This window comes from Nycticebus coucang, chromosome 3, assembly GCF_027406575.1.
Source record: "Nycticebus coucang isolate mNycCou1 chromosome 3, mNycCou1.pri, whole genome shotgun sequence".
NCBI classification, from domain to species: Eukaryota; Metazoa; Chordata; class Mammalia; order Primates; family Lorisidae; genus Nycticebus; species Nycticebus coucang.
In genome coordinates, this window is record NC_069782.1 from 133,131,287 (window position 1) to 133,156,854 (window position 25,568).

General features: G+C 44.2%; 1 protein-coding gene and 1 long non-coding RNA gene across 6 annotated transcripts in view; both read right to left on the reverse strand.

Annotated features, from left to right (window-relative positions):
• The window catches only part of LOC128582261 (uncharacterized), a 46,412-nt gene extending 41,143 nt beyond the window's left edge, over nt 1–5,269 (reverse strand). For both annotated transcript variants that reach the window (XR_008379015.1, XR_008379014.1), the window contains exons 1-2: nt 818–5,269; nt 571–698 (exon numbers count right to left, since the gene is read on the reverse strand). This is a non-coding gene — a long non-coding RNA (uncharacterized LOC128582261). The remainder of the gene's footprint in view (nt 1–570; nt 699–817) is intronic.
• A 342-nt stretch (nt 5,270–5,611) lies between these two features.
• The window catches only part of STN1 (STN1 subunit of CST complex), a 102,656-nt gene continuing 82,699 nt past the window's right edge, over nt 5,612–25,568 (reverse strand). For 3 of the 4 annotated variants that reach the window (XM_053583158.1, XM_053583156.1, XM_053583155.1), the window contains exons 5-10: nt 24,079–24,240; nt 23,059–23,182; nt 21,215–21,494; nt 15,730–15,852; nt 12,072–12,144; nt 5,612–5,890 (exon numbers count right to left, since the gene is read on the reverse strand). In XM_053583158.1, coding sequence (XP_053439133.1) covers nt 5,733–5,890; nt 12,072–12,144; nt 15,730–15,852; nt 21,215–21,494; nt 23,059–23,182; nt 24,079–24,240 — 920 coding nt within the window. In that variant the 3' untranslated portion in view covers nt 5,612–5,732. Of the gene's footprint in view, nt 5,891–11,163; nt 11,288–12,071; nt 12,145–15,729; nt 15,853–21,214; nt 21,495–23,058; nt 23,183–24,078; nt 24,241–25,568 lie in introns of all 4 variants that reach the window. The other variant, XM_053583159.1, reaches the window with a different exon arrangement.

Genomic DNA, 25,568 nt, shown 5'->3' on the forward strand with positions numbered 1-25,568 from the left:
CAGTAATTTACTGTCTCATCCAAAAAGAGCTTTTATGTGGTCTACAAAATTCCTCTTTATATTCCAAAATGAAAACCTATCATTTCATTTTAATTTTTTTTGAGACAGAATCTCACTCTGTGATCCTGGGTAGAGTGCTGCGGTGTTAGCACCAGCAACCTCAAACTCTTGGGCTCAAGCAATTCTCTTGCCTCACTTTTTCTATTTTTAGTAGAGTCAGGGTCTCACTCTTGCTCAGGCTGGTCTCCAACTCCCGAGCTCAAATAGTTCACCTGCCTCAGCCTTCCAGAGTGCTAGAATTATAGGTGTGAGCCACTGTGCACAGCAAAAACCTATCATTTTAATTTGACATATGGGAGTGACTTGAGCCTCTTTAGGATTTGGGGGTTTATTGTAGAATTGTGAACACAGAACCTTGTGCTATGCTGTGACTTACCTGTTTGGGTTTATTTAATAAGTGCAATAGAGGTTAGCAGATGATAGATTGTAAAAGTTTGATAAAAACAGACTGAATGTGTTTAAAACCCCAGATGACAAGGAAAACCTTCTTACATGGGTGTTTAGACTCACATTTAGAGCCTGCCTCCTCCCCCAGGAGAGCAACATGCAGATAGGAACCACTTCCCTTCAGGACGGGCCTGCTTTCCCCAGGGCCTGCTGCCAGCATCTCCAGCAAGCCTCGTGTCCTTCCAATGTGCCTGTATCACATAAATGTAGTAAGGAAAGAAAGGGCAAATGTTGTCGAGGCCACTTGGGGTAGGGGAGAAGAAACCACACTAATGAGAAACTGTAGATGCTTTTGCCCACGGAAAATTACCAGTTAGCTTGGTTTCAGTCCTTGGCACCAAGTCTTGGGTTGCTCATCCTTGAGCAGACTTCTTTCCACTCGTCTTTCTCCCGGTCAGTGTCCTGGCACGTCATCAGACGGGAACATAATGAGCAAGCAGTGTCTCCCGGGGATGAGCAGCACTGGGAGCTGACCAGATGGGGACAATCACAGATATTCCAACAAAGCGCTGACCGGACAGTAGCACTACTTGTCACCTTGCCTACATAAACTGTACATGGGGTTCAGACCTCCCAAAACATGTGTACGCCGAAAGAGCTGGAGAACATTTGCTGTTTCCTCCCTTTCAGGACCACCTGCTGGCTGGTCTTCAGTAACAAGCAGTGACCCAGCTGTGGTTACCCCCGAGTTCCCCAAGTGCTCCTCTGTCATCTCAGAGTCCCGGTATTACTGCAGAAGAGGCCTGCCTTATTCCTGGTTTCCTTACCATTCAGGTTATGTGAGTATGGGGTGGGCCGTGACAAACAGCTTTACAAATTTTATAGAAATGATACTTACTAATTATAAAAAACCAACGTCTAGGCATGTAGTTTAAAAAGCACTTGAGATCTTACCCTCCAGAGGCAAGAGGTGTGTTACTTTGGTGAGCATTTCTAGCAATCTGTTTTATGTGTATCATTATTCATACAGCATTTCCCAAGCATATTTGTGACAACGGTGTTAATTTATTTTTTTTTTAAAGTGCATTTTTTGGCTGGGGCTGGGTTTGAACCTGCCACCTCCGGCATATGGGACCGGCGCCCTATTCCTTTGAGCCACAGGCACCGCCCTCAACAATGGTGTTAACTTGTGTTCACCCAGAAGCTGACCCCGAGACAAAGACTGGAAAACGAGAGACGCATGAGAAGGTGCAGCAAACAGTAACGGGGAGCAAGGCGGGTACCTCAGGGAGGGCCAGGCTGGCCATTGCCAAGTTAGCTGCGACTCTGGGAGGACGGCTCTTCATCTCACAGAGAAACTCTGGAGAAGGGTAGACCCCGTGCCTTAGCAGTGTCACACTGGCAAGGGCAGAGAGCTAAGTATTCACACCCCAGGTGCCACTGGCTCAGGCTGCTCCCAGGGTGAATACTGCGTGCTTCCAGCCGGCACAGCTTTCTAAGGTGTCAAAGAAAGGCCCAGGAAGGAGGCAGAGCCCAGCAGCTGGAAGGCAGCCAGACACACGCACAGCAGGGATACTGCTTGAAAAATGTGCCAGGCACAGTTAGGGGCCGGGGACACAGAAAGAAACAAAATTCTGCCCTTACGGAGTATTCTTTTCTATGGGGGAGACAGAAAATAAATAGGGCAAGTAAGAAACCTATGGAGTGTGTTACCAGGAACGAGTACTGTGGAGGGAAATTAGGCGGGAAGGGGGTTCTGGGAAGAGGGAGAAGAGCTGGGTTACAATCAGCTGGAGGAATGAGGGCCAGCCTCACTGAGAGGTGACATTAAAGACCCGAAAGAAAGGGGAGAGGAAGGAACATCACATGGTTATGTGAAAAGAACATGTAGGTGCACAGGCCCCCAGGGAGGGAGGTGAGGAGCAGGGCGCGGCAGGAGGGCAGAGCGCTGCCCTGCTCACCCTGCCTGGCCCCACCCCCGAGCATGGGAGACAACTGGATGGCTGTGGCTGCCACACAGACAACGTTCCACGAGGGGCTAGACAGAAGCAGGGAAGATTGTCAGGAGGTGACTGTGATACTCCGAGTGGGGGTGGGAGGCGGGGGAGGGAGAAGAGTTAGATTCTTCTTAGAAATGTTTTTTGTTGTTACTTTGAGACAGAGTCTCACTATGTTGCCTTCGGTAGAGTGCTGTGGTATCACAGCTCACAGCACCCTCAAATTCTCGGGCTTAAGTAATTCTCTTGTCTCAGCCTCCCAAGTAGCTGGGACTACAGGTGCCCGCCACAACCCCTGGCTATTTTTTTTGTTGCAGTTATCATTACTGTTTAGCTGGCCCAGGCCAGGTTCAAACCCACCACCCTCGGTGTAACGTGGCTGGTGCCATAACCACTGTGCTATGGGCGCTGAGCCTAGAAATGTTTTCTAATTTTAATTTTGTATTAGAGATGGGAGTCTGGCTATGTTGCCCAAGCTGGACTCAAACTCCTGGGCTCAAGTGATTTTCTCACCTCAGCCTCTCAAATACCTAGCATGTGCCATCATGCATGGCTAGATTGTAGAAATATTTTTAAAGTAGGGCCAAGATGATCTGTAGACAGACTGGTGGTGAGGTATGAAAGAAAAAAAGGAGTTGATGGATTGATGCCTGAGCAAACAGAAAATGGAATTGCCTTTTCCTGAAACAGGGAAAAATCCAGGAGCAAGTCTGGGGTCAGGGGTGACTGGAGCCTGGCACTGGGCCTGTTGGATCTATCAGACCCCCGAGTGGAGATACCAGCAGAAGTAGGATACAGGGGCCTGCAGCTCAGGGGAGAGGCCTCATCTGGATGTGAGATGGGGAGGGTGACAGCACAAAGATGGTATGACCCATGAGGCTGGCTGAGACCTCCAAGGAAGCAAGCCAGAGAGAATAGACGTCTGGGCCAGGGCCTAAGCCCTGAGCCCTCAGGAGGTGGAGCATGGAGCAAGGAAGGCTGGAAAGAGTGCAGTGTCCTGAAAGCTAAGTGCAGAAAATATTTCTGCGGACAGGGGAGCAGGTAACTTTGTGTTTGTGTACACACATGCTACATTATAAAGATGTATATACAGAAACACTCTGTAGATATAGACACACACACATAGGGAACTTCAGATTGACAGTTTTATACTATATAAGCAGATCTATAACTTGGTTTCCTTTTCACTATACAGGGTGTCCCAAAGGTCACCAAACACAGGAAAATTAATAAGCTCATATTTTATTTTACATGTATTTTTAAATATTTATATAACATATAGAAAAATATTCTGTAAATACTTTGTAATAAATATTTCGTAAATAAAGATACATTTAGCTACAACTTCCCTCTTTCCCCATGTATGTAGGTACAACGACCTCTGGGACACCCCGTTATTAGTTGGGAACACAAATTTAGTGCGAAGGACAATACTATCTGTTTGCTCCATCATTTTAGAGACTGCATAGCATTTCACATGAACCATAATTAACTTTTCCCATATAGATATATGTTCTCCCCAGTTATAGAATTCTAGATTACTTGGCAATGGGTGTTGTGTGCAATTGTCCTTCCACAACTTGTGTGCTGACTCCTTGAGATGACCACCCCCAGGAGTGGAGTTGCTGCGTACAAGGATATGCCCTTTTCACATTGATTCTAGACTCCTTCCTGGGCAGCTCCACTACTCAAAGATATTTTCAATATGGAGCAGCTCCTGACCTCAAGGAAGAATGGCCAGGACACCATTCCAGGCAGACCCTATTCTCCAGGGCTCTCTGAACTCAGGGAAGACACAGGGCAGCTGTCTGCATAGTCACTGTTAGAAACCAGCGAAGGTTTAGGTCATCAGAAAAGTCTCTGACAGGAAGTAATCCTGTCACACTGAGCTGCAGTTGACTTCGGAGTGGAAAAACCATCCCATTTCCATGCAGAAGGGAGCAGCTCTCCAGGCCCACAGAACTGCCAGCGAGCCTGATGTCTACTACATCAAGAGTAAACGCAGCAGAGACAGAGTCTTCTGTGAAACGTGCCTTCTGTAAATGACTGTAATTAACTCCAAATCTTTCCCCACCATTTATTTTCGCTGGCTGGATCTGTCATTTTGCTGTTAGAACAAGTCTACTACATACCTCAGATGTTTTTCCTTTACCTTGTCATTCCGAGCAAAAGCATGACTCCATCACCTGTCTGGGCACCTACTGAGTCTTCGTCTGGATGGTGTCAGCATGTCCTGCACACTCAGCGGCAACCTTGAAAATAACATCTACTGCCTGGCAGGAGGTTGGCTGACAGCCTTTGTGATCTCCAAGGACACTGAGGGATGATGTGCTCAGTCACACGCCTCTTAAGTGCAGGGAAATGTACCGAGACAACTTTTGATTCAGAGGGAAATAAAAGGAAAATGACAAACCCAGGGCCAGGCCTTGGATCCCTGTTTATTTCTGTCCCTGGTAAGTCTATAAAGGACCTCACCCTGGGCTATGGGCCTCGCTGTGTTAGCCACAGAAACTGTAGGCAAGTGACACTCTTCCGGGGTGTACTTCCTTACACCAATTCTCAACCCTGAGGGGAGGCCCACAGAAATGTCTGATGACCTATGGTTTTAAAAAGTTTACAATCGGGCGGCGCCCGTGGCTCAGTGAGTAGGGCGCCGGCCCCATATGCCGAGGGTGGCGGGTTCAAACCCAGCCCTGGCCAAACTGCAACAAAAAAATAGCTGGGCGTTGTGGCGGGCGCCTGTAGTCCCAGCTGCTCGGGAGGCTGAAGCAAGAGAATCGTGTAAGCCCAAGAGTTAGAGGTTGCTGTGAGCTGTGTGATGCCACGGCACTCTACCTGAGGGTGGTATGTGAGACTCTGTCTCTACAAAAAAAAAAAAAAAAAAAAAAAAAAGTTTACAATCATGTGATCTGGCAGTGTGTGCCTCAGTTCCTGCAGCCTGTGGGCCTGTGTCTGCGCTGTCCCTCCGCCAGTCTAGCCTCCACACGCACATGCCGAGGAAGCTGCCAACACCATGTCCTCCCCATTCTGCTGTCAGTGATGGCCAGTCCAGCCAGGTCCACAGGGAGGGTTTTCTTGTACGTCACGTTGAGATCTGTCACTGTCTTCCAGGGATATAGCAAGTAGAAGGCAGTCAATAGCACTGATGTCAAATCCCATTCCCTGAATGACTGCATTTTGCAATTTATCATGAGGAAACTGCCTTCAGACATCTAACCCCCTGTGTGATGTTTGAAATAAGAGCCATCTCATCTTCCTTGTCCGCGTGTGCTGTCTGCGGGCCTCTGCTTAGAACGCCATGTAGTGGTGCTCCATTGTGCTGACGATGTCACTCTGGTCCTCCAGGAGCTCCAGAACCTGCCGCAGCACAGCCTCACTCAGGCCCGGGAGGACACTCAGGCGAGCACAGGCCAAGATGTGCAGGAAGTGGCAGCCCTTCTCTATGTCTGTGGAAAAAAGGCAGGTGGAGCATGTACATAAGTGTCAGACTCTTTTCTGTCCCCTCGTGCCACACCTCCTGAATTGGCACCTGCATTTTAACAAGATCCTCAGATGATTCTGATGCGCATTAAAGTCTGAGACACACTGGTCTTGATCATCACAAAAATAAAAAAAAATAACCTGTTTTCAGGTCCCATATGTCATCATAGCAACAGGGACCTGCTGGCTCAGGGACTTTGACCTTCAACTTCGAAGGATTTCCCATCAATGATTTTATATCCACAACCTAATAGATTTTTAGTGTCGATAAGCTTTTCTCTAGTGCAATTACACATGTTAAGTCCACGTATTCAGAGCTAAACCTCCAGCTTCCCTGGAGGGCGTCCCCTTGAGACTCACAGCAGAGCTGGTTTGCCACCCCATCTGTATTCTTTCCTGTAAATCCTGACCTGATGGGGCTGCCATGGTGGGAAGGGATTCTGACCTTGGGCTGTTCTCCTTCCTCCCTTTCTGGGCTCCAAGAAGTCTTACCTGTGAAGGCTCTGGTCTAGTAACCTTTTACCCTCTACCCAAAACTAAGACTATCTGGCAAACAATGATAAAAGTTTGGGCTTAGTTCCCAACTTGTTGGGCAGTTGAGATCAATTAGGTAGAGCAGCAGTAGTCAGGGGTTGTGACCCTAGGGGGATCATGAAATCAATTTTTGTGGGTTGTGATTAGCATTCTTTTTTTTTTTTTGTAGAGAAAGAGTCTCACTTTATGGCCCTCTGTAGAGTGCCGTGGCCTCACACAGCTCACAGCAACCTCCAACTCCTGGGCTTAAGTGATTCTCTTGCCTCAGCCTCCCGAGTAGCTGGGACTAGTGATTAGCATTCTTTTTCTTACCAAACAGACTAAAATAGACCAGAATAGAAAATTATAGAATATATTGCATTATGATTGGGTAAGTATTCTTTTGTGAAACTTTACTTCATATATCCAGAGGGTACCAAAAATGTATACACATTTTAAGAAAGGAAAAAACTGCAAACATTGTAATTAATACTCAAGGCATGTTTGGCTTCTACAATTGTAAGAGGTGTTCAAACATGACTTGTATTCATCTTTTGTTATTGGTATATACTGAGTATTATACTTTTAGTATAATTTTTTGCCTTTTTTAAAAATGTGTATACTTTTTTTGGGCACCCTCTGTATATATTATATATTAGAATTATATAATATATCAGGATGTATGCTAAAATGTATTTCTGAGTCAAAGTCAAACCTCAATACTAAAAGCAAGCCCTCCCCAGTTTTCACAGTTAAAGCCCCAAGGCAGGGCCAGGCATGTCCTTTCTCTGTCACACACCCAGCACCTGGCACACAAAAGATGCTCTACACAACCACTGAATGTTATTTTCAGATGAAAAAATAATTTAGGCTCCTGGAAGGTGCTCAGAGTGGTACTGCGGTGTAGGGCAAAGCATGGTTCAAGATCTGGTGTACCTTTGCAGCCCTGGGCAGGCCAGAGCATCCCTAAACCTGATGTTCTGGGCTCTGGGGAGCAGGGAGGGCCTAGGGCTGAGGAAGATTTGCTGTATTCTGACCTCTAGTGGCTTCACTTGCTCACTACACCACCCTGCTGAGACTGTTGGTCTCCACATTTCAACACCCACTTCCTGAACACCACAAATGTGTGGAGCACTGAGCAAGGAGGAGAAAATACAGCGTGGTGGACAGACGGCTGCCACTGGAGTCCATCAGACCTGACTTCAAGTTCTGGCTCTACAACGGGGTCCAAGTTGTTCATGGGAATAAAACCACCTCCTTCACAGGGTAGGTTTAGGTGGGTTTTATGTCTTCATCACAGTGAGATTCTGTCTAAAAAAAATGAAAAGCATTACCCAGATGTGGTGGCACATGCCTATAGTCCCAGCTCCTCAAGAGGCCGAGGCGGGAGGACTGAGTGATCCCAGGAATTTGAGGCTGCAATGAACTATAATCACACTACTGCACTCCAGCTGGGTGACAGAGTGAGGCCCTGTCTCTAAAAAACGAAGGGGAGGTGGGCGGCGCCTGTGGCTCAAAGGAGTAGGGTGTCAGCCCCATATGCCGGAGGTGGTGGGTTCAAACCCAGCCCTGGCCAAAAAAAAAAGAAAGGGAAGGCGCTTCAGCCCTTCCTGAGCAGAAAAGACTCACCAGGAGGAAAGGGCAAGTAGCAAGGGGCAATGCCCTGGTGACAGCGAAAGTCTCCAGACACACTGGCCACACAGAGCAGAAAAGAGCACCAGGAATTTCAGCGCTGCTTGGCTTTTAACCAGTCTTTTTTTTTTTTTTTTTTTGCAGTTTTTGGCTGGGGCTGGGTTTGGTGTCCCCCTAACCATAGTCTTTGTGAGGCCTGATGCTCTGGTGCAGAACTCTAGGGGACTTACAGCCACACAAGGGCCCTAAGCAGGATACTGACTGTTCCTGAGGCCTTTGACTGTTTCTTCAAAAAGGCTGTTCTGCTGTCTAAGGGTTGTCTGTGAAGCTGTTCAAAAGTGACCTTGCAGTCACAGGGGCAATAGGAACTTAGACTCTTCTTTAGATGAGAAATTATTAGAAAATAGTATAAATAGTAAAAGCCAGCAAGCAGTTCCCCAGAGGTTAGTGCAAGAAGACCACTCAACCCCTCTGGAACCAGCCCACAGCCGAAGCATGCTTTACTGAGAAATACTCGCCTTGCAGCCACAGTTATCTTAAAATGTACCTCAAAAAACAATGACAGCTGTGCCTTCTATTTTTCCAGCTGCATTTGCATATAGCTTCTTTTTTCCCATCCCTCCACCAGAAATCCAAACACCCTAATCATATTCAGATAAACTTCACATGTAATCTACTACTGTACCTATAAAAGGTTAGGGAATTGCTTTAATAGTCTTTTAAATAAATTGTCATAAGTTAAAAAAATTATTCCAATGTGAGCAGTGGCATACAGTATTCAGTAATACAATCCAGCTCTGAGGGAAGTAAAATGAATTTAAGCCACATACATGTGAGCTTTTTGAAATGCTACAGGCATATAAAGTTATCATCTAATGAAATGCTGCCATTTTAGAACCCACCCATCAAATGTTCATTTCCTGAGGTGTGAAATGATTTGGTGATCGTATAAGAGAATGTCTCTATGCCCAGAAAACACAGGCTGAAGTGTCTAGTGAATTCAGGTGAAGGGTACATGAGTGTTTATTGTACTGATTTTTTAAATTTTTCTATAGGTTGAAAGATTTTCAGAATAAAAAGCTGAGGAGAAAAAGGTACCTTCAATGCAGAACCCTTTCTTTTTGGATAATTTGCCATTGTTGTATCTATACATAAAGCCAAAATTCAGATTTTTTTTTTTTAACTTTAGCCCAACAATAATAGAGCAAAATTCACACAAGGATTCTATCTGAAACACCTTCTTTCCAGATCAATATTAAGTAGATAGGGAGCCTTCCGAACTCAGGTTAGAAAGTTAAGGGCTACCACCTGTGTCATTAGGCTACAGCACTTCACTTTTATTTAACCCTTTCTTCTTTGTAGCCTTAATTACATGCTAAGTATTCTTCTAACTTTATAAACACTAAGTTGTTTACTTCCCCAATCAACCCATCCCCAGTAGATACTATTACTATCCCTATTTAGCATAAAAAGAACCCAAGACACAGAATTGCCTAAGGTTACACAACTGCGAAGTGTCAGAGCAGGATTGGAATCCAGGCAAGGAGGCTGCAGAGCCCAGCTCCTCACCATGCCACATTGCCTGTCTATAGACAGTAGTGGGTGACACAGTGTCTTAGACAGATATTAATCCTTCGGGGACTTAAACTGGGCTTGATGTTCATAATCCTTTCATTATGGTAGGTTTAGCTTTTGCTAAGACACTCATAATAACTAAAGATTTCAAGTCCTTCTACAAGGAAAAACCCAATGCTATATTTTGTGGAAAGGTTAGAAATGAATGAAAAGCCCAGTAGGAATGGTTAGATCAAGGGTTAAATACCTACCTACACATGTAACAGGATACTCTATAGGACTAATGAGACTGTTGCCAAATGACCTCCAGGAGCCAATGTTAGATCCAAAATACAAGGTGTGGGACAATATGCATTGCTTTCTAAAAAGGATGAATAATACAAATATGTGTGTGAGTGCATATAACACCTCTAGGAGGACATGCAGGAAAGGAGTAACAACCCCTGTCTTTGGAGAGAGGACACGGAGCCTGGGGCTCAGCACTGGAGGGAGCCTGCCTCTTCTGTGTGTATTTCCGCACTATTTGACTTTTTATGATGTGCGCATATTATTCAGATTAACTGGAAAGGCCACAAGTTACAGCATTACGAAGAATAGTAACAGCAGATTCCAGGATAATTCTTATGAGGTTTTTCTTATGAGCACTCTCAGTTACTCAGGCTCCAGAACGCAGCTCCTGGGAGGTAGTTAGTGGCAGGTGATTGGCTTGTAGCTTTTCAAGGCTCCATACACATGCTGGCTGGCAGAGCCTGTCACTCACTGAAGCAGGAGCTGGCCTGTGGGTGGATGCAAAACCTGCCACTTTTAGAGGCCCTCCTGTCACCTAAGTTGTTAGGTCCTCCTAAAAAATAAGTGTGAATTCTTTTCATTTGCTTCACCAGCCCTAGGCTTCAATATATTCTGTTATGAACTGCAGAACAAAAAATAAGCATCTAGGAAACGCCAAATGCCTATAATCCTAACACTTTGGGAGGCTGAGGAGGGAGGATCGCTTGAGGCCAGGAGTTGGAGACTAGCCTGAACAAGATTAGCCTCTTTCCTCTCTGAACAAGAGCAAGATGTCTCTACAAGAAATAGAAAATTAGCCTGGCATGGTAGTCCCAGCTACTCAGGAGGCTGAGGCAGAAGGATCGCTTGAGCCCAGGAGTTTGAGGCTGTAGTGAGCTAGGCTGAGGCCACTGTACTCTAGCCTAGGTAGAGAACAAGACTATCTCAAATTAAAAAAAAAAGAAAGCATCTGGCCAGGGTACCTGGGACTAGGATGTTATCTTGGGAACATTATCTGAGCCCTTCTTAGCTGAGCAATCCCACATTGCACTGCTTTCAAAGCTCCTTCAGCTGTGGACAGACAGGCATTCCACTTAACTAAAGGATACTTGTTCTAATTTTCTGAACAAAGTGACAGAGTTCATTCACTTGCATTAAAATAATAGATTCCTTTGAGTTTATTTTTAACACTTGTCACACAACTCTGGGATCTGACCTCATTGGTTCTTAAAGGCTAAATAGAGCTGCATACCATAAACACCAGGGCTAGAGACCTGGCCCAGCTTCACCCACTGACTCAGCCGGGCACAGGTCCAGGCTCCAGGGATGTATGGGCCAGTAGAACTGCACGTGGACTTCTCTGCAGACCAGGGTACCTGGGATCGTTAGCAAAACTTTCCAACACTTGTTATTAGCTTATGTTTATAAAAGGTAGACTATGAAACGTCATCTTTAAGACTGATCAGTTTACATGGGGTTTAAGATAGAACTAATACTTTCTCCTTCTAACTAGTGTGAAAATGGTAATGTCATCAGACAAGCTACAGTTCCAGTATCTAACCACTAGGGGGCAAACTAACCCCACTAAAACCATTTCTAAACCATTTCTTCCGCAAATTCTCAGTTTCCAAGATGCATGAATCCCAGCATTCATAAGCTTAATGTCTAGAACCAACCCAACACTGAAAGGCTTTCACGTTGGGAGGGAGGGACATGTCAGGTTTGTGTCCAAAGAAAAGGGGAAAACAAGAAATAAGAAGTAACACAAATCAGAGAGAACACGAGAACCAGAAAGATGTCAACAAGTCCCAGAGTGGTGGCTTACCTCACTGTATCAGAACCACTTGAGTTTACCTGCCTACCCACCTCCCCGTCCCCTGTGTGCAGATTCAGCACCCCCACCCCCCACGAGGGGCGGGGAGCTCTGCATGATTACAAAAGCTCCAGGGTTGAATCTTACAAGAAGCCAAGGTCAGAACAAGTGTGCTACCCTAGCATTCACTTCAGAGAGGCTCAGAGAGGGACCTCCTGACCGTCCTCTTTCTAGGTCACTGCCGGGAAAAGCCCCAAGTCTCCTGACTCTCCTCCCATCAGTGCCCTCTGGGAGGGAGCACCCCCTTCCAGGGCACCCGGGTGTCACTTGTACCTTGCACCACTTACGGTTTGGTTTCTGGCACTCCGCCTGAATGAGCCGCCGGATATTTCTGTGTAGATCTTTGTCTGCTCTGGTTACCTAAATAGGAAAAATAATTCAGACTATGCTCTTAGGTAACACAGCAGTGTGTCATCCAGATACCCAAATTAGCATTTAGGATAGTTTCTAAAGATTTCATAACAATCATCCTCCCTACACTGACAATGGGGTTTTTGATACGTGGCCTACTGTCAAACCAGTTCCGTCCCTAAGCAGCTCACTGCTCCCTCATTGCCCAGAGGACACACCCCTAGGAGTTGGTTCACGGAAGACATGAGGTAAAGAAAGAGCTGGAATCGTGTACTTTCAAGAAGCAACTCTCTTCTTAAACACTTGTAACATGTTCATAATATTTCTCCTATTATTACACTTTTGAGGGAGGCACCAGTAATCAAAGCATCTGATCTCCACCCCATGACTCCTTCTGGGCCATGTCACCTGTCATGCATTGCCTAAGTTTTCTTCCTTCTCCCAACCACAAAGAAAAAAGAAAAAACTATAAGGACAAGTTAGTATGAGAATAAAGCTAGCCTATCTACTGAAACCCCCCCCCTTTTTTTTTTTTTTGAGATATAGTCTCACTCTGTCACCCTGGGTAGAATGCCACAGTGTCATCATAGCTCATAGCAACCTCAAACTCTTGGATCAAGTGATACTCTTGCCTCAGCCTCCGGAGTAGCTGGGAGAACTACAGGTGCCCACCACAAAGCCCAGCTGGTTTTTCTATTTTTAGTAGAGTTGGGTTTTACTCTTGCTCAAGCTGGTCTTAAACTCCTGAGCTCAGGCAATCCACCTGCCTCGGCCTCCCAGAGTGCTAGGATTATAGGCGTGAGCCACCACACCTGGCCTCTACCAAAACACTTTCCGCTCACAAAGGCAGGTATAACTTAGTTTCTTTCTCAACCAGCTCCGGTGAGAGGGAAGCAGCAGACAAATGAGTTTCACCTTCATATTCAAGAGTAAGTATAATAACAGAGAGAGAAGGAAAGAGAAAAAGAGAAAGGAAATAAAAGACAGAGGAAGGAAGGGATGAAGAAAGCAAGAGAAGGAAAAAGAAGCATGCAAGCAAATAGCTGTAAGTTTCCCCCTTAGACACAATCCAGGAATGCTCGTCTGACCTGACTTTACAGAACAGGGATGCTGGTAATACCTGCCTTCTCCCAGCTCACAAGGTAGAGGTGAAGATTAAGTAAGTAAAGTGTGAAAAAGCTGCTGAAAGCAGGAGAGACTGTACAAACACAAGTGTTGACTTTACTGTGATAACCATTTCCCTGAAGCAGGGCCTCAGGAGAAAGGAAATCTGAAAGGCAAGGGAGGGGTGAAGTCTGAGAAGGGGCCTAGAGAGCTATTCTAGCTTGAGCACCCGGTTCAGACTCACGGTGAGTCACAGGAGGAAGTGCCCAGCCCACCACACCTCGCCCCACACTGCAGCTCTCTGCATGCCTGGAAGGATGTGTCTTGGGAGGGCTCCCGGTGAGCCGCCCCAGGAGTTTCCCCAACTTCCCAGAGGCAACCAGCTCAACTATCCCCCACGAACTGGGGGCCTCCTTCACCCTTACACAGACTGGGATATCCCTTTGTTAAGTTACTCTAGTGGTATTTAAATCATATCCTCATTTTCAAAAACTCTCTAAACTGGGGAATCGCTAGGGTAAATCAGTATCAGGAAATGTCCTAAGGAGACAAGCTTCCCTTCAGGAATCTTGCCTGTAAATAACGAGACTGCTGGGACACCTCAGAGTTTTCATCAGTCTCCAGAATTACACGTAACCGAGGCCACATCTACACTGCTAGTATCAGTGTCATGAGGAGGCTTGTTTTCAGCTGGGCTCCTCCAGCGTTAAAGGAACGCAGTAAGAGGCAAACTTGCCACTCAGGAAGAGTGAGAAGCAGCAGCGTGTGAGCTCCTGCTGGACTTCCCACTGGCATGGACTTCAGGGAGGCCAACCAGACTGCGTCGGCCAAAAGCTGAAGCACACGTGCCCTTTGCTCCAGCAATTCTTCTTTTAAGAGTCAATCTTTTTTTTGTTTTGTTTTTTGGGCTTTTTTTGAGATAGGGTCCCACTCTGGGCCTTGGCTAGAATGCAGTGGCATCATCACAGCTCCCTACAACCTCAAACTATGGGGTTCATGGGATTCTCCTGCCTCAGCCTCCCAGGTGGCTGGGACTAGAGGTGTGTGTTGCCATACCCAACTAATTATTCTGGGTTTTTTTGTAGCAATGGTCTTAAACTCCTGGCTTCAAGTGCTCCTCCTTTTGCCTCAGCCTCCCAAAGTGCTAAGATTATAGGCGTGAGCCACTGTGCCCAGTCTTAAGAGTCAATCTTACAGAGGTTAGGGGGCTGGTCACATGCTCCGGGGCTCGTGGGTTCGAACCCAGCCTGGGCTGCTAAACAAACAGCCGGGCGTTGTGGTGGGCTCCTGTAGTCCCAGCTACTAGGGAGGTTGGGGCAAAAGAATCACTTGAGCCTGGGAGTTAGAGATTGCTGTGAGCTATGATGCAATGGCACTCTACCAAGGGTGACAAAGTAATTAAAAAAAAAAAAGTCAATCTTACAGAAATACTGACATAAGTTCACAAAGACAGTTGTATAAAAATGGTCCTAGCATCACTACCTGGGACAGCAGAAGTTGGAAATACACTAAGTGGACATCACAAAGGAATGGCTAAATAACTCACAGCAAGTTACCCATGCTATGGAATGACATGACATGAAAATGTTCAAAAGAACGAGGTAGATTTCTAAGTGCCAATGTAGAAAGGTGCCCATGCTGTGCCATTTTGGTGCCAAAAACATTACTAAGCATTACTTAGAGAAGCAGTTCTCAACCGTCCCCAGGACAACTGGCAATGTCTGCAGACATTTTTGCTTGTCATGACTGGGGAGCTCCTGGCATCTAGCAGGTGAAGGCCAGGGATGCTGCTGAATATCCCATAGTGCACTGGACAGTGCCCAGAACAGTCACACACGTGGCCCAAACAGTGCTGAGGTTGAGATATTCTGACTTAGAAGATGGTCACATTTTTCATCAAACAAAAAAGCCACAGGAGCAAATATTTATATATGTGCATTTGTAAATGTGCAGACAAATGTCTAGGAAGATATACAGTTGTCTCTCCATAAACATGGGAGCTGGTCCCAGGACCACCAGTGCGTACCAAAATCTGTGCATACACAAGTCTCCCAGATAGCCACAGAACCCAAGTATGTGAAAAGTCAACCCTCCTTATACGCAGGTTTCACATGCTCAAATACTGTATTTTTCATCCACCTTGGGCTGAAAAAAAGAGTCTATGCCTAAGAGGACCAGCCCAGTTCAAACCCATGTCACTCCAGGGTCAACTGTATTGTTAACAGAGGTACCTTGAGGAAATATGAGGGCCAACTTTCACTTCTGACTTTATGTACTTCTTTAATTAATTAATTTTAAACACAGTAAGTGGTTTTTTTTAAGTAATAAATGTGTTTGTCTCAAACTCCTGGCCTCAAGCAATCCTCTTGCCTTGGCCTCCCAAAGTGCTAGGATTACAGATGTGACCACCGCAGCCAGCCTGTAAGTAACAAATATATTTGTAAAGGAAGGGAAAAAATTAGGAAAAAAATTAAGTTGCAGGTCTCTTACATAGTACAGGTGATTAAAACCACCATCTTTCTGGAAAACAAGTCCTCTTTCCTGCAGCAGCTGTATAGCATTCTTAAATATACTATGAATTGCCTTGGAAGTGGTGTCCTTCTGAACAGTCACCTGTGTAAAAAAGGAAAGAAAAAGAAGAAAAGAAATAAGTTTAATTTTATAGCATCTGAGACTTCCTAGGGCCTAGACCAACTGGCTCATGAATTTGCCCAACAGGCCTTTTATCTGCTGAGTAAATGTACCGGCCTAGCAGGAAGGTATTTAGGAGGGTGGGGAAGTGTGCTCTGGCAGGGTCACGCTCCTCTGCTGTCCGTACTTTAGTGGGACACACACACGTTTTGGGGGCAAGACACAATTCTAAAAGGGACTTTACCTAACAAATACTATTAGTGTAACCTGGTTTCTTGTACCCTCAGTGAATCCCCAACAATAATCCCCCCCAAAAAAAATACGGAGTGGAGAATAAAAAAGCTACTCTTTTTGTTGGACAATTTTTGACTTATTTTTTATACAGAACAAAACTATTTCATACATATTAGTCTCTTTCTCCATTAAAACTGTGGCTATATACAATCTCTTCCTAGGGACTTCAGGGATTTTTCCACACATTAGAATAATGCGGGGATGCCGGCATATAGTAAGTATTAATAGTCTTTTCAATTTAAATGGAGGGGCTGTGGAGGCAAGCGGTTGTGCAGAGACCTGTAGGGGGGAGGAGGTGTCCACCAGACTGAAGGTAGAGGAGAGTGGCCCTTGAGAGAGACAAGAACTCCCCTGGAAGCGACCTCTGCTGCTGTCAGCTCTCCATCTCCACTTTCAATATTTCTTCCTTCTCTAAGTTTGCCTAGAAAGGCTACCAGTTCACCCTATTTCTTCTTCCGAAGAGACCGAGGCTCTCGCCGAGGTCCCACCTTGGTTAACTAGATAGTATGCTTCTTGAATTAGGGACTTTGTATTTCACCTCAGCCACTTGGTCCCCGGCATATGTCAGGTGACCAACAGAATATCTGTGAGATGAATGGAAACAAATGTCCCACTGGAGAGGCTGTGTCCTTCATATTAGTCCATTGGGGATTTTTATTCATTCTCAAAACAAAGAAGAGCGAACAACTGTCCTTCAAGGTACAAATTCATTTTTAATATGACAGAAATTTATCAACGGTAAAAAGATCAGAGCTCCCAAGGAATGTGGCCAAGCTTCCCAAAAAGTGTTTGAAGGCGAAGTCCCAAGTCTGATGAAACACATCTACAAAGGCTATCTGGGGCAACAGCCAGAGATGCTACTAAAAACGAAAGTGCGGTTGAGATTTGCAGATGACATTTCCTCAAGGTGACAGGGAGAGGAAAGAACCTCCAAATGGTCTCAAATGTTTATAGTTCCATCCCTAAAGAAACTGTATCTTTCTAGAAGAGGCCTTCCAAATAGGGATGTTGTTAATCTAATAGATCCTGGTGACATTCCATAAGCATGTCTCTTCTGGGCTAAAGATGACAGCCTAATGCTCTTCATTAAATTAATAGTCTAATGGTTCACTTAAAAGAACAAGCTGGATAACCTGGTCATTAGAACAGTAGGGCCAAAAAACTGACAAACATTCTGGGTTATGACAGGATCCATTCTCTGAAGAGAGAGTAGGACTGAGAAATATCCAACAACTCCCATAGGCAGAAAAGCTATCCGGGTGTGTTTAGAATCAACACCTCACCTAGCAAGCTTCAGCCGCATATATCATCATTCATGGGGGCTTAGGGCAAAGCTGTTTTTAATTTCATACATGAATGTTCTTACTTAGGGGACACTCAATCAACCTGATATAGATAGACTCCTTCACAAACCTTTATAACCACTTCATCGTTATAATTCTAAGATCTATCTTCCTTAGTCAATTTAACATCAGTATCCTAAGGGTCAAGTTTATTACACCTGTTAGCAAGATAGAAATGTACTGGAAACTAAGTAAAAATGATTGTTACATGATTATTCCTGTTATTAAAAATGATGGTTGTCCCCAGAGCTTACAGAGCCTGTTCCTCCTCCCAGACTTCAGTATGATCAAGCAGCAGAGAATGCTAGGCCTGGGAGATTAGAAACACAAGTTCAGCTGGGAACCAGGAGGATGCCACAGAAATGGCTCCCTGTAAATATAAACAATATGTGAAGTTTCCTTTCCAAAAACATTTGTCTCAGCTGACCGTGGGACATATTTCCCTGGCCCAGTTATAAAGACCACAGTCTCACGGGTAAAGCCTCCAAATCATCTCTTCTAGCCAGCAGTTTTGCCTGGACGGGGATCTATGTCTTTCTTGTCTTTTTCAAAAGAGCAATGACAGACTGATCAGATTTAGGAAACCGAAATTGCTCACAGACAAAAACAGTGACCAGCTGAACACGCTGAGCCTTCCCAAGTCTCTCCTCTGCTCAGGTCAGGAACTGGGTGGATCCTGAAATATATATAGTCTTCACTCCCAAACAAACTCAACATTCATCCAGCTGTCACAGAAACAATGGTTTTGCAAGGCCTGCTTATCATGTTTCTGGATTTGCTAAGAAGGGCCACTATGAAGAAAGAAAAAAAAAAAAAGGAGGAAACATTCAAACCTTCTCTCTCCCTGCTTCTAAACTATAAACAGCATCACAATGATTTTTTTGTTAAGCTTTCATCTATATGACAACAGAAAGCACCAAAGAATCTAGGGTTTCACTGTAATTGTAAAGCATCTTTGGTCTTCTAGGCTTCTATTAAACTGAATTCAGTTTAATGATACTGATCTCCCCAACCACAGCAATGTGAGGGACTAATTCATAATTGATGGAAAAAAGTTTCCAAAGACTGCAAATATAGTGCTATATTCATTTTATTTTATTTTTAAACTGTGTTATGTTAACTTTTATTTCATTCTAGACCTCTCTTTTTTTTATTATTCTGCATAAGAAATAAATTTGCAGTTCTTTTACAGTTATGTAATTCTATAACTCAGAATTATATCATGAACAGGTCTTTTACATACAGAATACTTTACTTTTTTGAGACAGAGTCTCACTTTATCGCCCTTGTAGAGAGTGCCTTGGTGTCACAGCTCACAGCAACCTCCAACTCCTGGGCGTAGGCAATTCTCTTGTTCATTTCTTTTTAAACACACAGAGCTGGGCAGACACAAGTTTCTGCTCTAAGCATTTTCACAAGATTGCACACCAAAAATTCCCCATGGGTCATTTTGAATGGAGGAGTCATTTAGTCCTCAAAGAGTCCTTAAGTCTCTCTCTCTATTTAATTATAGCTATCACAGAGAAGCTGGCTTCATGTGAAGAATGTGGTCTTCACTAAGCTTTAAATTTCCTTCCAAACATGCTGACACAGTCATCAGAAGTCCTGAGAGGTCAATTTGGCTTTGAGCTTTCTCTAAATGATTAAGTGGGAAGGTCAATCTTGCTGTCAGCAGACAGCTGGAGAGCTGCAACTGTTTAGACTCAACCTTGGCAAAGAATAAAGCCGCCAGTCGTGACCCTTTCCACCTTGGTGTTTTCTGAAACGATAGCCCTCATCTCCCCATGTGAAATCATGGGTCACTGGGCACATCAGCCTGTTGCCCAGAAGAGATAATTAGGTGCACAAACAAAACTGAGACACAGTGGCCATGCCTGGAAGGTCAGGAGGGTGAGCCAGTTTCTGTTCCAACAGAATCACGTTCAACTCATGTTACCTGGCAGGGGCATTCGCAGCAGCCCTGCTGGTAATGGCCAGAGACTAGAAAACATCTCAACAGTCCCAGGATTGGAGGGGCTGGTTAAATACACTATGGCATGTGTAACAAAGGTCTGTAGTGGCAAATCTGTATGTATGGCTCAAAGGATCTGGAAGGCATGCTCATCTATGAAAGCTGGTCTGAGAGTAAACTACAGCACGCTACATCTGTGTAAAAAAGCAGGGGCTTCACCTACTTAGAGTTTGCATTTGCACAGACTATATCCAGGATACTAGTAAGAGACTAGTAATGGAGCTTGTCTCTGGGAAAAGGAAGTAGAAGAATGGGAAGGAATCTTACTTTTAACTACAGGCAGTCCTTGGTTATGAATGACATTGGTTCTATAGGTTTGTTCTTGTTGAATCTGTATGCAAGTTGGAACAGGTACATTTACCTATTACCTGTAATAGCCTCTGTTCACAAGTGCGAGTTGTATGTCAGTCAGATGTTTGTAACTTGGGGACTGCCTGTAATTACTTTCTGGGACCATTTAAAATTTTTTTAAAAAGCACTTGTTTCTTTAATTAACAAATAATTACCAATACCCTGCTTTACACTAGTAGCCCTGTTCTAGGCCCTGGGTAGAGAACAAGGAGAGATACAGAGCTTAAATTCTGGTAGAGGAACAGACAAACAAATAAATGCCAGTGATTTCATCAATATGAAAACAGGTAAAAGAGAAAGAGACCAAGTGGTGATCAGAGCACATAGCCAGGGAGGGCAAGAAGGTGATACTTAAGTGAGATCACTCCCTGGGGGAATAAAGAAAAGAAATATAAAGTATCACAAGAATGGAAAAGCAAATATCCAATGTACTCAACACTAATATGAAGCCAGTAGACCACCTAATACACACCACGTAAGAGAAAAACTCAATTTAATTCAAGTTGGGGGGAGAGGGAATGAAGAGGGGAGAGGGGAGGGATTGGTGTGCTCTCACTTAGTGGACACAATGTAAGGTTTTGGCACACCTTTTGGGTGCAGGACACAGCTACAAGAGGGACTCCACCTACCATATGCAAATATTGTAACCTAGTTGTTTGTACACTCACATTAACTGAAATAAAAAAAAGAAAAGACGTAAAAATAAATAAATGAGTCATGTTACAACACCAACAAACCTAAAAACTATAATGAAAGGGAAAGCCTAAAACCAAAGTCTTGAATAATTCCTTTTTTTATTTTTTGGCTAGATCTCATGTTTACATAGGTCAAACAATTCTTAATTCCACACAATAAAGAAACACCACCAAACAACAAAACAAGTTCAACTATCCGAGTGAAAAGGCAACTCTGAGGCAACTCTTTCCAAGAAGAATAAAAAATTACTTAAGTGTTCTTGAAATTTTACTTATACAACAGACTGAACACAACTTGGTCTTTATTTAAACTCCGAAAATACAATAGGTTAACCTTATTCTAAAAAAGAGGCAAGTCGTTAAAAAACCATGGTGCAAGTTAAAGATCTTGCTGATCAATAAATCATCTTGGATGGATAAATATCTCCTGTCATCTACTTCCTCCCGCACTTGGCTTCTGCTGAGATGAAATGCACATCTCAGTATTAACAACAAAGTACCACCAACTGAAGACTATTGTTATTTTCTACTCAAAGACCAAGTGTAATAAGATTATGTAAGGAGGGGAAAGGGCAGGTTCAGCTTCATTTCAAGTGCTTAGTGGTCAGTGACCTTTCTAGAATAGAAACAACATGTGATAGAATCATCACCTCTGTTCCCTGGTCCACCCTGTTAGTCTGAACACCACAGTCACGTTCACCCACGCCCTGCAGCTGCAGACTTGGGGCAGGGACTGGAATCTCACGTGGGCATGCTGCATGGTTGGAGCAGGTGCTGTGAACCACAGGCTGCCTGGCAAGGGACAGCAAAGACTCCACCATCTCCAGCTCCTGCTGGTAAAAGGTCTGTACTCTGTTCTCCACGAGGAATTCTTTGGCTTTTTCACTCAGCAAACATGTGAGAGCAGTGAGGTCCGGGGCACCTGGATTGCTGTGGGGAGAAAGTTTTTTTTAAAAAGCCCTGCAGAAAACCATCATCTTTATTCCTTTTTGGTATGCAGAAAACAGGAAGTTACCTAGAAAATGCAACACTATATTTGAGAAAAAGAATAATCTGTACGGTGAACATCAGGCAGCTGTTTGAGATTAGGAGGTGAAACTGCAGGAACCAACAGAGCTATTCATAACAGATTAAAAAAGGTAAGCTTGTAAAGTATGGTTCCATTTTTGTATAAAAGCAAATGACAACCTACAAAATACATGGGTGAAAATTCATGCTTGTGTAAGCAAAGAAGAAACAAGTCTAAAAGGGTACTCGTCAATGCCTGGCTTTGTGGCTCACATTTGTAATCCTAGCACTCTGGGAGGCCAAGGTGGTAGATCACCTGAGCTCAGGAGTTCGACATCGGCCTGAGCGAGACCGGTCTCAGAGCGAGACCCCATCACTACTAAAACGGAAAAACTAGCTGGTTGTAGTGCATGACTGTAGTCCAGCTACTTGGGAGGCTGAAGGGAGGAGGATCACTTGAGCCCAAGAGTTTGAGGTTGCTGTGAGCTATGAGACCACAGCACTCACTCTACTCAAGGCGACACAGTGAGACTGTCTCTAAATAAATAAATAAATAAATAAATAAATAAATAAAAATAAAAGGGTACACATCAGGTTAGGAACTAGGGTAACCTCTGGGGAATGGTACTGACATGGGAGATAGGAAAATAGAGATTTTGATTTTGATTTTCTGTAGGTCTGTAGTTTGTACTTTAATTTTTTGAATATGTAATATAGTCAGATGTTAAAAAACATTGAAGGGTACACAGTGAAAAGCCTTTTTATCTTCTTCCCATCCTACCTCTTAGTCCCCACCCCTGAGGGAGCTGCCGTTATTGGTTGTCTGCGTCTCCTGAGTTCTTTATGCATATATTAGCATATAATTATAAATACACACATATGCTAATTCTTCCCTACTACCTCCCCAGACAATAAAGGAATAACATCATCCCTGGTTGAGAATGGCTTGTTGTAGGTTTTCTTTTGTGGTTTTTGGCCGGGGCTGGGTTTGAACCCGCCACCTCCAGCATATGGGACCGGCACCCTCCTCCTTGAGCCACAGGCGCTGCCCCTGTTGTAGGTTTTCTTATAGGCTTTTGGTTATGATGTGCTATAGTATAACATTTTGATTATGATGCACCTTGGTGCAGCTTTTGTCAGGTCTCTTGGGATTTGCTGAGTTTCCTAGATCTATGAGTTTATAGTTTTTATCAAACTTGGAGAAATGTCAGCTATTATTTCTTCAGAGTGATTTTTCTCTGCTCCCACCTCTACTCCTTCAGTGACTCCAATTGCACATCTATTTTCCTTACAATAACCCTAAACATCCGTACTATTGTCTTTACAGATAAGGAAACAGAAGCATACAGAGGGTTAGAGGATGAGCCCAGAGCCCCATGGAGTCTGGGGGTGATTTGAACCGTTCGTGATTTGAACCCAGGCTGACCCCACCATCTGGTCTCCCACTGATCAGCTGCGTTCTCAGCAGTGATGAGGCACAGCTTACCTTAGAGCCTTTTCCTTCTCCAGGGCCGGGCTGCGGAAAGGCTGGTCGTAAACTTTCCTGTAGATAATGGGCAGCTCAAGCATCCTTGCAATTTGAATGTTCCACACTGGATCATCCACTTTATCTAACAAGCACCAGAAAAAAGATGCCACAGAAATGACAGTGAGATCGTTCCTCCCCATGTCCAAACTGCTGCCAGGACAACAGTCAGTGAGGCACTGGGTGGGCCTCCTTCCTCGCAGGTGCCCAGGGGTCGCTAAGTGGTTCCCAGTCATTCTGTGAGAGGGAAGGCAAAGCCCTAAGTGCCACTGGGTTGGCCAGGGAGGAGGCCGGGACCAGGAAGGCACATTGGTGTATATACTCACTTGTTCCTCTGGTGGAGAAGAGTTGTCCTTGAGATTTCCAACTAGAAATCATATTTCTGATTAGCTATTTTCTTTTTAACAGACTCAGTGGTGTTCCCAACATTGTGAAGAATATCAATATTGTGCTCTAATGAATTGACACTTAGAACTTCAAAGTACTTTGGAAACTCTACTATGTTGTCCAGATAAACTTGCCAACTATATATGATAAAGGATTCATTTTCTTTCTTTCTTTTTGAGACAGAGTCTCACTTTATCACCCTCAGTAGAGTGCCATAGCATCACAGCTCACAGCAACCTCCAACTCCTGGGCTTAGATGATTCTCTTGCCTCAGCCTCCCAAGTAGCTGGGACTATAGGTGCTCGCTACAACACCTGGCTATTTTTTTGTTGCAGTTTGGCAGGGGCCAGATTCAAACCCTCCACCCTCGGTATATGGGGCCAGCGCCCTACCCACTGAGCCACAGCAGCACCCGAAATGCTGCTTTTCTAAAGAGAGCATATTACACAATATTATTTCCCACATTAAAAAGAGTTAAATTTTCATATTTGAACTTTCTGTAAGTCTGGCTTTTAGCTCTTATTTAGTAAACTCTTATTTATTGAACATACATCCAGAATAATAACCAATGTGGTTGAAATTTCTCATGCTTACAATAAGCGGTGGCATGAATTTCTCGCTGTCCTCTGTATGTGCGGATGTAGCCTCTGATTCGGATAATGTCCCCAATTTCTAACTTTGTTCTCTGCTTAATGGTCTCTTGTAGCTTCTTAAGTTGTGAGGTTAAGCTCAGCTCTCTTGCTGTACTTGGAGCAGCTGCAGTTCAGAAGGAAAGTTACAACATAATCAGCTCCCATGCTGGTGACATGGCTATAGCGTAAGATCAACACTATATGGCTCTTTATCCTACTGGAAGTTGAGAAGGAAATCACATAGCCTTTGGAAGTCCTCTACTGAGCAGAAGGTATAAACTGTAACTATTCAAGACCAAAGTGCGGGAACAGAGGCTGGGTAGAGGCCAGTGTGGCTCTGGCACCTGCACTGCCAGAGCAATCAAAGGGATCCACATAGTCCAAAGCTGAACTCTAGACAGAATTTATCCAGGCACGGTGGCAAAAGCGCTAAACCCTTTCAAGTGTCCTTGAAAGGAGACTTGTACCACCTAGGCGTTCAACATCCTAATCTCTCACCTTTCATTTCTCTTGGGGAAGTAGGCTAATCTCTCCCTCTCTCTCTCACAGACACACACACACACACACACACTCATACCACTTTAAACTGTAAATTTTAAACTTCATGGTGAAAAGAACCCAATGCATACTCAGTTCTAAATAATTTCTATCACTCAGTTTTACTTCTAAATTACATTGATAGGAAGAATAGCCACAAACATCTGAATGCTACAGGTGCTGTTCCACGTACTTTACGATGTATTAGCACATCTAACCCACACAACCACACCTGTTTGTCACTAGCTCCAATGCAGAGGTGAGGAAATGAAGTCACAGAAGGCAAGCAAGTTACTTTGGCCAAGTAAAACAGCTAGTTAGTGACAAAGCTGGCATTTGAACCTAGACAATCTCTAACTCCAGAGCCTTCCTGCTTATCCTTTATACTCCGCTACCTGCTCCAGGAGGAAGCTCGTATTTTCCAGTTTACAGCTGGTGGGTGTAAACAATTTTGTGTTCTGTTTTTTTTTGCCTAGCATAATTTCAAATACACACGTGTATCCACAGAATCTACACAACTCAGCATTTTAAATAACCATAGAACAGTCTATCTTGTTAACATGCCACAGTTTGTTTGGATAGTCTCACTGAATTATTTCCTCCCTCTTTTAAAATTTTTTAATTGGATTTTTACCACTAGCACCATATGTGGGCAGTACAGCTTAAAGGTTAGCTCTTGGCTACTTGAGTCAGAAAGCTTAAATTTAAATCTCAGCTTACCTCCTACTAGCTATGTGAACCTGGGCAGGTTATTTAACCTCACTGTGCCTCAGTTTCCTCTCTACTCTTGGGCCTCAATTTCCTTAATTATGAAACAGGAGTAACAGTAGAGTTGTTGTACATGATCTAATTTATCCCTTACCTTTAGCACAATTCCAGATTCATAGGAAATAATAAATGTAAGTAAACTATTTG